The sequence below is a fragment of the Psammomys obesus genome, unplaced genomic scaffold (genome assembly GCF_907164565.1).
Source record: "Psammomys obesus unplaced genomic scaffold, mPsaObe1.curated_primary_1811, whole genome shotgun sequence".
Taxonomy (NCBI): Eukaryota; Metazoa; Chordata; class Mammalia; order Rodentia; family Muridae; genus Psammomys; species Psammomys obesus.
Window position 1 is genome coordinate 268,593 of NW_026596234.1, and position 13,556 is coordinate 282,148.

The window sequence follows — 13,556 nt, forward strand, 5'->3', positions numbered from 1 at the left end:
TCCCAGAGCCCTGGGCCCAAGTACTGATGACTTTCCTCATCAGTCTGTGAGTTAGCAGCAAAGAAAAACAGGTTAGGAGGAGGAAACTAACGATTGAAACACCTGAGTAGGCAATGGTATACATCTGGCCATGAGCCAGAAGGTCTCAACCCACATCTGACATGACAATATCCTAAGCAACTTGGCACTTAAGACTATAGCAAATGACACCCTACACCGTAAGTTAGCAGAATCATTTTAGAAAGTCCTCAAGTTCCCTGAGGCGCGAACTCTGAAACACTAAGCCAGCTGGCAGGGTCGGAAGAGGCCCTGTAGAGACTAACATTAAATAACATCAGAAAAGAAACAAGGACTCAAAGTCGCAGCTGCAACTTTGGTGAAGCCAGCAAGGGGGAAGAGCTGAAGACCAAAAGAGGATGACATAGGGTACCCAGGGACATGAGGCCAATACTCTAGAGAGTATTACACATTTAAAACAAGAAACTGCAATGCCTAATTTCATCAGCATTTACAGCCAATAAGGCAGACCCAAAGGTTTTTCCAATTAAAGAGTACAATTAGGGGAAATTGTCAAGGACCTCCTTCTGTGTACAAAACCCAGCCAAACCCCAGAAAGCTAATGCAGCTTAAATAAAAACAGACTGCATGGGCCCTGACACTGTACCGCCCACTGACACTGGACCCCCTTAGACCCATGAGGCAATGGTAAAGAACAGGCTTCCTTGATGCCTGGGCTTCTCAACTGTAAAATAATGATAATCCAATTATTGAAGGGCTATAAAGAATGAGGCAGCTTCAATGTACTAAAGGTCCACACAAATGTCTACTCTAACTGTAACCTGCTCATGACCACTGAGAGACAAACCTAAATGGTGTCACTTGCAGATCTTCAGGAAAGTGAGGTTTGACTCCAGGACCATGCAGACAGGAAGTGGAAGTTGATACATACCTGGTACCATGGTTCTTCTCAAAGTATGCAGCTCGTAACCACACACTCTTCTTGCTGGGGAAGACTTGCAGGGCATAGGCATAGATGGCTCGTGCACACTCCAGGGCATTGTGGGCCACACACTAGAGCAGAGAGACAGTGTGAGAAATGTAGTTCAGGACTGCCACGGGGCAGATGATAATACTTTTTCAAGCCTCTTGCAGTAATGACATCTGGTAGCAAATGTGCTGTGGCACTGATCTAATTAAACTATAATCTAAGACAAGGACACCTGAGGATGGGGACATGAATGCTGAAAAAGAGTCTAGAAGGTAGCCTTCTGGACACCTGGCTTGTAAGAAGAGCTGGTGAGAAGAGTACCAGTTTTTACCTGCAAATCACACATGCACACAAACATGCACATGTGTAGGGTTCTGGCTACATACACTAGGCTATAACTGTGTGTGTGTGTGTGTGTGTGTGTGTGTGTGTGTGTGTGTGTGTGTGTGTGAGATATACTGGTTTTTAACTAGGAGTACTATGTATTTTCCATTAAAAAAGTCAAAACCTGTACAAGACAAATCAACACAAAGAGGAGAAGCCCACCAACTAGCAGAATCACAGTAGATGCCATTAGGCCCTGCTCCTCTAGTCTCCCTACTCCCATACTATCCTTCAATACAAGGGGCTGAAACCAATGCCAGCGCCTTATAATGATCAACAGATACTCTACCACTGAGCTACATTCTTCGCTCTTTTCTATTTGTTATTTTGCAACAGTTTCCCTCAGTTCCCAGGCTGGCCTTGAAGCTGCAATCTTATCTTACTTTCTGAATAGCTGCTGTTACAAGCCTGCACAATCAGGCCTAGATCCTTTAGATTTTATTTTTTCTATGTTCAAGTAAATTTAGAGGCTGGAGAGATGACTCAGTGGTTAATAGCACTTGCTGTTCTTACAGAGGACCCTACACTCAAATTGGGTTGTTCACCAATAACTCCAGCTCCTGGGGATATGACATCTTCTTCTGGCCTCTGCAGGTATCTGTATACACATGTCACAGGCACACATAACATATTGTGGTGGTTTAAATACAAATGGCCCCCACAGAGAGTGGGATTATTAGGAACTATCTTGTTGAAGTAGGTGTGGCTTTGTCGGAGAAGGTGTATCACTAGAAGTGGGCTCTGAAGTCTCAAAAGCGCAAGCCTTGCCAGTGTGTCACTGTTACTTCCTGCTGCAGACCAGGTGTAGAGCTCTCAGCTCTTCCTCTCTGCCCGCACACTGCCGTATTTCTCACCATGATGAAAATGGACTAAACCTCTGAAACTGTAAGCCAGGTTCAATGAAATTCTTTCTTTATAAGAGTTGCCGTGGTCATGGTGTCTCCTCACAGCAATATAAACCCTAACTAAGACATACATACGCATGCGCACATTCACACAAACAAAAATAAAAATGTCTTAAAACACACACACACACACAACATACATCCAACAGTCATATACGTAAGTGATAGGTAGGGGCTGGAGAAATGGCTCAACAGTTAAAAGCACTGGATGCTCTTTCAGAAGATCCAAGAGTTTGATTGCCAGAACCCACATAGTGGCTCATCACAAATATCTGTAACCGGGGATCTAGCACTTTCTTCTGGCCTCCTTGAGCACTGAATGCACACAGTGCATAGATACATGCAGGCAAAACACCCATATACATAATAAAATAAATAAACAAGAAAGAAGAAGTGATAGGTAATGGACCAGCAAGATGGCTCAGTAGGCACTTGCCACCAAGCCTAACAAGTTGAGTTCAATCTCTAGGACCCACATAGTTGAAAGAAGAAATCAAGTCCCATGCAAGTTGTTTTCTGACTTTCAAATGCATGTTGTAGCATGTCCACACGTACATAAAACACGTTTTTTAGTGATAGGTAGTACAAATAACAAAGCCAGTCACAGAATGCAGTGACAACATCCGATGAGAGCAACTTTAACTGATGGTGACCATAAGACCCAGCAACTGAACATGCCCAGACACTTATTCTTAGCCTCCAAAGAAGACTAAGGGCTTCTCCCTGCCCCAAAGGGGGGAAAAAAAAAAACAAAAAAACACTTCCTTCTATGTTCTGCAGACGGCACTCAGAAGGCTCTGAGTTTGAGGCCAGCCTTGTCTACAGAGTGAGTTCCAGGACAGCCAGGCCTATGCAGAAAAACCCCGTCTCACAAACAAAACAAACTAAAAACAAAAAAGGGGGGCAATAAGTTTGGGGGTTAGTTAATGGTCACTAGGGAGAAACAAGGACAAACTATTACAACTGTAAATAGAGCATGTAGAGGAACTTTAATTCCAAACATGGCTGCCTTGGCAAGAATCACATCCTAAGACCTTCTAGGTCTGTGTGATCTGGCTGGAATACAGACATGCCCTTAGTTCACACCTTTAATCCCAAACGATGGAGGTAAAGTTAGTTGGTAGAAGAAAGCAGCCATGTTTGAAAAGTGATGTGTATTTGAGAGGCAAAGTAACAAATCAGAGAAAGATTTGACAGAACAGGATATGCCCAAGTCTCAGGAGAACAGAGAGGAAGGAGAGATGATTAAAAGGGAGCACACAAGGTCGGCAGCAGTTTTTACACAGTTTTACAGAGACAGGTTGTAGAGGGAACAAGCTACACACAGGTGAAGACAAAAGGAGCCAGATAATGAGAAGGAGCCAGAAGATTATAACAGATTGCTAGAGTTAGTTGGAGCCAGGCAGAGCAATTTAGTCAGAAGCTGAAAGAAGGCAATTTGAATCAGTCAGCTGGGAGAGGCGTTTGAGCCAGAACAGCTGAGTTGAACCAGCCAGCCAGAGTTCAGGAAGAACTAGAAAGAGTGAGCTTATTCGGCAGTAAGTCTTGCAGGGCGAAAACATTCTAGGCCTAGATTAGATTGTATGGAGGCTAGAAGATAGAAGCACGACTAGACCGAGGTTAGAAGTCTCCAAGATGACAACTACCTCAGTAGAATAATCGTTACTTTAACAAGAGCTGGGTATAGTGGTGCATGCCTTTAATACCAGTACTCGGGAGGTAAAGGCAGGATCTCTGTGGCTTTGAAGCCAGCGCAGTCTACACAATGAGTTCCAGGCCAGACAAAACTACACAGTAAAACTGTCTCTTTTAACAAAAAAAGGGAGGGGGGCGGGAATGTGGTAGCACACACCTGTAATCCCAGCACATAAAGGTGCCTTTAATCCCAGAATTTGGGAGGCTGAGGCAGGTGGATCTCTGTGAGTTGAAGGTTAGCCTCTGGTCTACAAAATGAGTCCAGAATAACTGTGGCTACACAGAGAAATCCTGTCTCAGAAAAACAAAACAAAACAAAACAAAAAACAAACAAAAAAAAAAACAAAAAAAAAACATGAAAGAATGCCCAGGTGGAGCTGTACTTACAGCTACATACACACCACAGGAAGTTCTCTGGTCATCCAAAACTCCCAGTCAGATATCTTCATAGAGAAGAGATGCCAATAAGCCTGTGAGTATCCAAGACTACAATGTGTGTAGACACAAGTGTGGGAGAAAGAGAGGTATGCCAGGATTTTAATCAGATCCAGTTCCTCCTGTATCACATAGCCTGACTCTGACTCAACCACCAGAGAAGTCAGGAAGGGTCTTTTCTCAGGTATGGTACACTGACCAGAAGTATCTAGAGGGGTTAGACTCTAGAAAGGGCAAACCTGGTCTACTATCTTCTATGTAACTTCTGACCAAAGCAATGAGGTCAGCTGAAAAAGATTTTTAGAGCCTTAACTGCCTTAACTGCGTACAGCATCAAATAACAGTGCCCTGGCCTAGGGTGGTGAGCCAGGCCCACAGGAGGAAGGAGCTCTAGGAACACCCCGTATTCCTAAGAACACTAGAAACATTACTTCTCATTCCTGCATGGAAAAGAAAATCAGCTATGGTTAGTGAGTAAATTAAGTGACAATAAAGAAAAAAAAAGAGAGAGAGAGAGAGAAAAGCTGGCTCTGACAGCATATGCATGAAATCCCAGCACTACAGAGGAAGAGAGAGGTAAGGATTCTGAGTTCAGGCCAACCTAGGCTACATCAAGAAAGTAAACAAAGAAAAGAAAGGAAGAATGAACAAACTAAAAATCATTCTTGGACATCTCACATTTTTGTTATCTTCAGAGTGGTGTCTAGTAAAGATTCCAAATTTATTAAAAGGAAAGAGATGCAAAGCAAAGTAATTCTGAGTTCAAAATAAAGAAGTTGTCACAACTGAGTACTAGGTTCTTTAGGGAACCAGGAAGTGGTTCCCTGATGCCATAAAGATTCTCCACCACCTAGCTGAGAGAGTCAAATAACTGAGGACTACAAATAACTGACACCAGGCACACCTTCGAAATAGCTACCTTCTCCATTTAGTAAGCAATCAAAAACTTAAACTCAGGTTTACAGAAGACTGCTGCTCTAATGACTGCAAGTCCATCTAAATAAGTGTATTAGAACTAGATGTAATGCATGTCCCTGTAATCCAGCAAGGAGGAGGCTAAAGCAGGAGGTTCTCCAGTCCAAGGTCCACCTGGGCTACAGAATGAGGCCCTGTCTCAAAAATACACAATAAATAAATAAATAAAAAAATAAAAGCAAGCATATCAGAAAGATTTTTATCGGAGACAGAAGAGGAGGGTGAACACATATGGAAAGCAACCTTCTCATTTAAGGCCCACCATTCCCGGCAAGGCTATACACCGGGAAACAAAACAAGCAGGCAAGCTTACACTGTCAGCATCTTCCATCCAGGTATGTTTGCGATCTTCCTCCTCAATCCCAATACCGATTACAGCACGCATAACTGCCTGGCATGTGGCCACGCTCCCTGCCCTGTCACACTCCTCGGCATCCTGAAAGAGAAACACAAAAATGTTGTTTGGATTTTTTAATCAGAGCTGTAAAGTGAGTGCTATTCCTGAATGGTGATTAATAAAGAACCTACTTACTTGGGCCTATTGTCTGGCAACCCTGAACAGCATCATGTTGTCTGTTCATTGATGCTCCTAATTACCCTGCATTTAAGTGCCCAATAAACACTGCATGATTGAATGAACCCACATTTATACAGTACATTTTAAGCAAGATCCTACTGCATATAGAGGTTATATTATGCTCTTACAGTAAAGAGTATCAAAAACTGTAGTTTTTAGATTTCTGTATATCTGAAATTATTTTTATTTCAAAATAAAAAGCTCAATGTGGTACACACTTGTAATACCAGCTATTTGTAAGGTAGAAGCATAATGAACATAGTTCAAAGCTAGCCTGCAATACTAAGTAAGACCTTGTCTCAAAATTAAAGGAAAAAAAAAAAAAGCTGGAGGTTGTGTAACGCTCAGTGATACATCACTTCCCTAGAGCAGTCAAGAACCTGGATTCAATCCCTAAAACTGTGGAAAAGTTAATTTAAAAAGGGGGTGCTGTGGAAAGGTAAAGCCATTTGCTTTGAAAACCTGGTAACCTGAATATAATCCCCGGAAGGAAAGATCCAACACCAAAGAGTCGGCTTCTGATTTCTACATTTACATTGTAGCATGTGCACATTAAAACAATGCTACAGCAAAGCAGAGTGGCTCTGCCTGCACTAAAGAAACTTTTGAAAGGAGTGGAAATAAAAGACAAGTTAATTAACAAATAAATAACAAAAAGAGGACTACTTTGACCCAGACCAGAAGACCCTAGTGGGGACCCTAGCTGCAAGGGAGATTAGATGAAAACCCAGGGGTCAGAGCAGATGACCAACAACAGGAAGAGTCCACTAGGCAGGCCAGCACACTGCAAGGAACTTCCAATTTTAGGAAAGTAGATTTGGGGCACACAGAGAAAAGACATATCTATATCCAAAAAAAAAAATTTCCCCAAAACAGTTCTATATCATAAGACACACAGGAATGTGTTACTGAAAGTTGGGAATAAGAAAGTATCTTGTACATTAATTAGGAATTAAAATTGATCCAACAGACAGATGTTGTAAAGGACGAAGACATACAGTTTACCAGAAAACAAAATAGAACAAATTTAAGTATCTAAAAAGAAACTAAAAGAAACTCTAAGCTATTCTTTTCTGTAAGATGCTAACCTGTTTTCAGTGCCATTTTAAGATCAGCAACAAGTAGGCTGATTCGCTTGCTCAGTAAAGGACGGCATGGGTTTTGCAAAGCTGAGGATGATAAACTGACCTCTACAGAAGGCAACTCCATCAAAGCAATGTCTGCACCAGCAATTCCACCTAATGGAATTCATCTTACTATCATATATTTCTATGTATGCAAAATTGTTTATATACAAAGATACTTTTGTACCAAATAGAAAAGGTACTGATAAGCCATCCACAGAGACATGTGCAGGGGCACACATACCAATGAGATGGTCAAGAGACACTGCAGGCTCTGACCTAGGGGGAACAAGAAAAGAAATGAGCAAGGGAGGAGGACAGGAACTTCACCCTTCCTCCCTCTGCCAAGTGCAGAGATCTTAAGTGAAAACACACTGACACACTCTTTGGAAAGGACAGCAGTGAGCAACATATCAATGGGGTGATCACCACAAACCTAGACCAACAGGGCCTACAATCCACAGTGAGGGCACAGGTATCTACTCTACAATCAAGAAGGCCTTGGGGATTCTAAGTGGGCATATTGGAACAAAGGAAAAAATTAGAAATTGCTGCTGTGTGCTGGGGAAAAACAAGTAATCTGTCTAAGACAGTAACACTCAGTTTACATGGAGGTGGACCTGGGCCATGTATGAAGGTAAACCCAACCTCTTCGTACATGGGGTATGAGAGGAGTCAGGAATGACTCCTGAGGAACGGACTGAGGGACATGTCAGTCTTGTGGTCATTTGGGAGTCACCAGGTAGTAGTGCCATCACATGTGGCAGGGAACAGAGTATCAGGTATACCCACAGGGTCGTTGGAAAAGCACATGGCTCCTGGCACCCAAACAACATTCCAATCAACAGAAAAGTCTATGAAAGGAGCTAAGGACAAAACTGTCAGCATTTACGTAGAAAGGAAAACCAGGGGCTAAAGGGATGGTAAGTGGTTAAGAGTACTGGCTGTTCTTTCAAAGGAGCCAGGTTCAATTCCAACTACCACATGGTGCCCCCCCACCCTTGGTGTTTCCATGTTTTGTTTTGTTTGTTTTGTTGAGACAAGGTTTCTTTGGGTAGCCCTGGCTGTCCTGGAACTAGCTCTAGACTAGGCTGGTCTTGAACTCGAAGAGATCTGCCTGCCTCTGCTGGATTAAAGGCGCGTGCCACCACTGCATGGCCACATGACGGCTCTTAACTGGAACTTTTGATAGTGGTATCAAAGACTCATTGGAGTGGAGTCTAAAAAGTACAGTGAGAAAATGGAAAGAGAAGGATTGAATGCTGTAACATATACAAGTACTTAGAGATAGTTTGTAACACAGTAGGATCTCAATGATGGTGACTATTATTTAAGATTCAGCATACCTGAATGTGAAAATAACACAAACACGACTGAATACAAAACTGATGTATAGTCAGTCTTTTTATTATAGTTTAGTATAAGGAAATTGAAACAGACTGAAAAACAAAACAAAACAAAACATAAAACAACACAATCTGACCTCCTGCCAAATTTTCCTAAATTTTAGCAACAGCCTCAATGAAAGACCTGTCTTTGTGGTAGTGTCTTTAAGAAGGTAGATTAAGCCAAGCATGGTGGCACACACTTTTAATTCCAGTACTGTAAAGGCTGAGACAGTAGGATTTCTGTGAGTTTGAAGCCAGCCTAGTCTACACAGCAGACAGGGGCACTGTAGCTATACATCTCTCTATTGGCTCTGACACCAGGGCTTTCTCTAACTATTAATCTTAGAAGCTAGAAAACACGTACTGCTAGCCAGATCTTTTCTTCAAACATCCGAGTACCTTTTACGAAACACAAATATAAAAACTTGGCAGTGTAACAACATGAAGACTACACACTAAAATCAAAAAGTATCACTTGGCACTCTAGATCTCTGTGGGAGGCCTATAGGCATAGAGGCAGTAGAGATGCCAAGGAGACCAAAGAAGACCCTCAACAAACAAGGACATCAGGTCAGCCGCAAAGAGCTGCTTAGATACACACAGGACTAAGTATAAAATGAAGGAGATGTAGCACAGAAATAGAGTCCCAGATGCACCTTGTGTGGGGTCCCTAGGTGTCTTCACTGAACCTGATAAGGGCAGACTGCCCGTAAGAAGCCACTGAAAAGGATCAGCTAGAGTAATCCTGTGAGCAATTAGTTAAATAAAACACCAGCTGGCCCAGAAACCCCCAATTGTTGTAAGCACTGGGTAAAAGGCACAGAGGAATTCTACCCCGTGGAACTATCAGCAGGACATTGCTTGGACCTGGGTGAGGTGGTGCCTTTAAGAAGGAAATGTCAGGTGACTCTCTATGAATTTGAGGTCACCCAGCCTAGTCTATATAGCAAGTTCTAGGACAGCCAGAGCTACAGAGAAGAGAGACTTACTCTCAAAACCAAAGAATATTGCTTGAGTCTTGCCATTTGATACAGAAAAACAAAACCCAAGAATCAAAGTGTCTCCAGAGATTTGGCTGCATTCCAACAGTTAAGTTCTAGAATACTTACAGTTAGCACCCCAAAAAGTAAAATTCACAGTATAAGGCAATAAACCAGGCATGCAAACAAAACAAAAAAAAAAAACCCTATAAAAACTGACAGAGGCCGGGTGCTATGGCACACACCTGTAATCCCAGTGCTCGGAAGGCAGAGGAAGGTGGATGTTCCAGGCCAGCTTGGTCTACAAAGCAAGTTTAAGACAGCCAAGGCTACACAAAGAATTTCTGTCTTGAAAAACAAAACAAACCAACAAAGAAAAAACCAAAACAACAACAAAAAACAAAACAAAATAAAAGCAAAGTGTGCTGGCTATCAGAAGTAAAGATGAGACACTTCCCTAAGATGAGGAAGCCAAGAAAAGAAGTTGATTCTCATACTGCCACCACGCAACACTTTGCTGGACTTTCTACTCAGACAATTAAACAAGAAATAATAAACGACTTGGAAAAAAGACAAAACTATATTTGCAAACGACAGGATTTTGAATGGAGAAAATTCTAAGAAATCGACTAAAAGCTATAAGAATATAAAGTCAGTAAAAATACAACATTAAAAATTATTCAATAATGTCAAAATAACAAAATTAATTCCACTTGTAACAGCATCAAAAATGGTAATAAAACAAGCTGGATTCTAGTGATACAGGTTTTTAATTCCATCTCTGAGGCAGGAAGATTGCCAACTTCAAGGCTAACTTGAACCATTTAGTAAGACTCTATCTCAAAATCAAAATACAGCAAGGATGGGAGAAAAGATGAGCCCTAGGCTCAATCCTTAGCGATATGGGGAACAACAACAACAAAAAGTTGGGTGTTACGGCATAAGCCTTTAATTCTGTCCAGCATCTGGGAAGCAGAAGCAGATGCCACACAGTGAGTTCCAGGCCATCCAGGGTGACATACTGTGATGCAAGACATAGACCGTGAAGACAAGGTGCTGTCTCCAGGAAAGGAAAAGACAAAGAAAGGAAAGGAGCAAGGGTGGAAGGGAATGCAAAAGAGCCAAACATGTGATGGTATATATCTATAAATTCTACCAGTAGGAAGGTAGAGATGGTGTTGGGAGGGGAATCAGGAGTTCAAGGTCAGACAGGATCCATTGCAAAGGGAATGGCTTAACGAGTAAAACGCTTGCTGAGAAAGGAGGAGAACGTGGGTGTGGATCCCCAGCATCCACGTTAAAGGCTGGGTTTAAGAGCATACACTTGTAAGTCAGGTTTGGGGAAGAAACAGGTAGATCCTAGGGGCTCACTGGTCAGCCTGTCTAGCCCAAACCACAAGCTTCAAATCAGTGAGTGTGGTGATTTGAATGAGGATGGCTTCCATAGGCTCATATTTATATGCCTGGACCCCAGTCAGTAGGACTACTTGGGAAGGATTAGGAGGGATGGCCTTGTTGGAGGAGGTGTGCCACTAGGGAGAGGCTTTGAGATTTCAAAGCCCAAGTCATTCCCAGTGAGCTTGCTCTCTGCCTCAGGCTTGTGAATCAGATGTAAGCTCTTAGCCTGTTCCAGGGCCATGGCTGCCTGCCTACCTCCTGCCCTGCTCCCCACCATGATGGTTACAGATCCATCCCCAGAAACTGTAAACCTCTACTAAATGCTTTCTTCTGTAAGTTGCCTTGGTCCTGGTACTTTGTCACAGCAGTAAAATAGTAACCAAGACTATTGGTAACAAAGTAGAAAGCAACAGAGAAAAATGTTCTAATGTTATTCTCTGGCCTCCACAAGTGCCCCACAGGTGTGTGCCTCCACACGCATACATACGCCACATTTTACACTAAATGAAAAAAAAATTAAAGCAGGGGATAAGGTTGTAGCTCTGTAGTAGAATGTTTGCCTAGTATACACAGGAACCTTGTTTGTTCCCAAACACTAGAAAAATATGGCACATTTCCTAAAGAAGCAAGTAGGCCAATGGAACAAAACTGAGAGGTCACAAATACATCTTCCACATTTATTATCAACTGACTCTCTGTATAAACACACCAAGACCACTCATTCAATGGGGCAAGAAAAAATATTAGCTATGAAAATAAATAAAGTAAGTGGTTAAGAGCATGAATTGCGGGGGCTGGAGAGATGGCTCAGAGGTTAAGAGCACTGACTGCTCTTCCAGAGGTCCTGAGTTCAATTCCCAGCAACCACATGGTGGCTCACAACCATCTATAAGGAGATCTGGTGCCCTCTTCTGGCCTGCAGGTGTACACGCAGACAGAACATTATATACATAATAAACAAATTAAAAAAAAAAAAAAAAAAAAAAGCATGAATTGCTCTTCCAGAGGACCCAAGCTCAATTCCCAGCAACAACATCAGGCAGCTGACAACCACCTATAACTCCAGGTACAGGGGACCCAGTGTTTGGCCTCTGTGGGAGCCCACAATCAAGTGTATATAGCCACTGTAGTGGTTTAGTTGAATACTTGGTCCCCAGCTAGTAGCTGGTTGGGAAGGATTAGGAGGTACGGTCTTGTTGGAAAAGGTGTGTCACTGGAGGCAGGCTTGAGGATTCAAAAGCTTCCTTTCAACTCTAATGCGTTCTCACTGTTTCCTGTCTGTGGACTTCGGTGTGAGCTCTTAGCTGCTCCCTTCTTAGCTCTTAGCTGCTTCCCACCAGGATGGTGATGGATTCCTACTTCCTTGGAACTATAAGCTCCAATTAAAAACTTCCTTCTCTAAGTTGTCTTGTTACAAGGTTAGCAACAGAAAAGAAACTAAGACATCCACATACACATACATGATAAAAAATAAACATTAAAAATTATTAACCATCAATTTCCTTTCCATAACCTCCAAGTAATTTTTTTCTCCACAGATTTCCTTTTATTTTCTTTCTTTTTTTTTCCCCCAAGACAGGCCTTCTCGGTGTAGTCCTGGCTATCTTGGAACTAGTTCTACAGACCATGCTACCCTCAAACAGAGATACATCTGTCTATGTCTCCCAAGTACTGTGATTAAGATGCTATAAATTTTATACCAGTAAAATCATATAATATATGGTCTTACAGCTGTACATGGTGGTGCAGACTTTTAATGCTAGCACTCAAGAAGCAAAGGCAAGCAGATCTCTGTCCAAGAACTAATTGGTTGGGGCTGGAGACAAGGCTCAGAGGTTATAGAGCACTGACTGCTCTTCCAGAGGTCCTGAGTTCAATTCCCAGCAACCACATGGTGACTCATAACCATTTATAACGAGATCCTCTTCCGGCCTGCAGGCTGAACACTGTATATGGAATGAATGAATGAATGAATGAATGAATGAATAAATTTTAAAAAATGAGCTAATTGGTCGACGTAGCAAATTCCAGGCTAGCCAGGGCTACAGTGAGATCCTGTCTAAACAAGCAAACAAACAAACAACTGGTTTTCATTTAGACTCTTTGAAGGCTCAGTCATCACAGATGTATTGAAATTTTAAGGCTAGGGATAGCAATACAATGCCAACAGTCCTACCACCCAGGAGACTGAGTGTGGGACTGCTGGTAAAGTCTGGCGTTTCCAGATAACCTCTGAGCTTGGTGTATATGACAGACTCTCTTTTTCCGATGGATTCTCTCTTCGCCTGATCTGGAAAACCCCAGATCCCCTAAGAATGCCACATAGCCCTCAGGGGAAACTACAGGCTCGACCCTTTCCAGATAAGAAACTGGTTGTTGTTTGGCAAGCACCTGGGGATTCCTGGAGATACCCACCCTACACTAACTAGCCATCTTGGTGTCCTGGCTTTCAACCAATAGCCTTTAACTGTACCTGAAGATTTTCCCCAACCCATAGGATAATTTCATACTATGTTCCTTTTTTGTGATAGGTCCATGCTACTGCATGTAAAGAAGGTACTGTACCACTACATGTAAATCAAATATCCCTAGCACTTCTAGCCCTAGGGAATCAAAAATCATCCACCCTGAAACTCTTCCCACTGCCCAAGGTTTGTAAATCCTTACTTTACGAAATAAACTCACTCCCTCACTCCACTCTCCATTA

The 13,556-nt window shown here is 42.3% G+C and overlaps 1 protein-coding gene across 1 annotated transcript in view; it reads right to left on the bottom strand.

Annotated features, from left to right (window-relative positions):
* Window positions 1-13,556, bottom strand: part of Prpf6 (pre-mRNA processing factor 6) — a 56,325-nt gene that overhangs the window by 8,478 nt on the left and 34,291 nt on the right. Inside the window, exons 12-13 of the mRNA XM_055596211.1 lie at window positions 5,696-5,818; window positions 950-1,071 (exon numbers count right to left, since the gene is read on the bottom strand). Coding sequence (XP_055452186.1) covers window positions 950-1,071; window positions 5,696-5,818 — 245 coding nt within the window. The remainder of the gene's footprint in view (window positions 1-949; window positions 1,072-5,695; window positions 5,819-13,556) is intronic.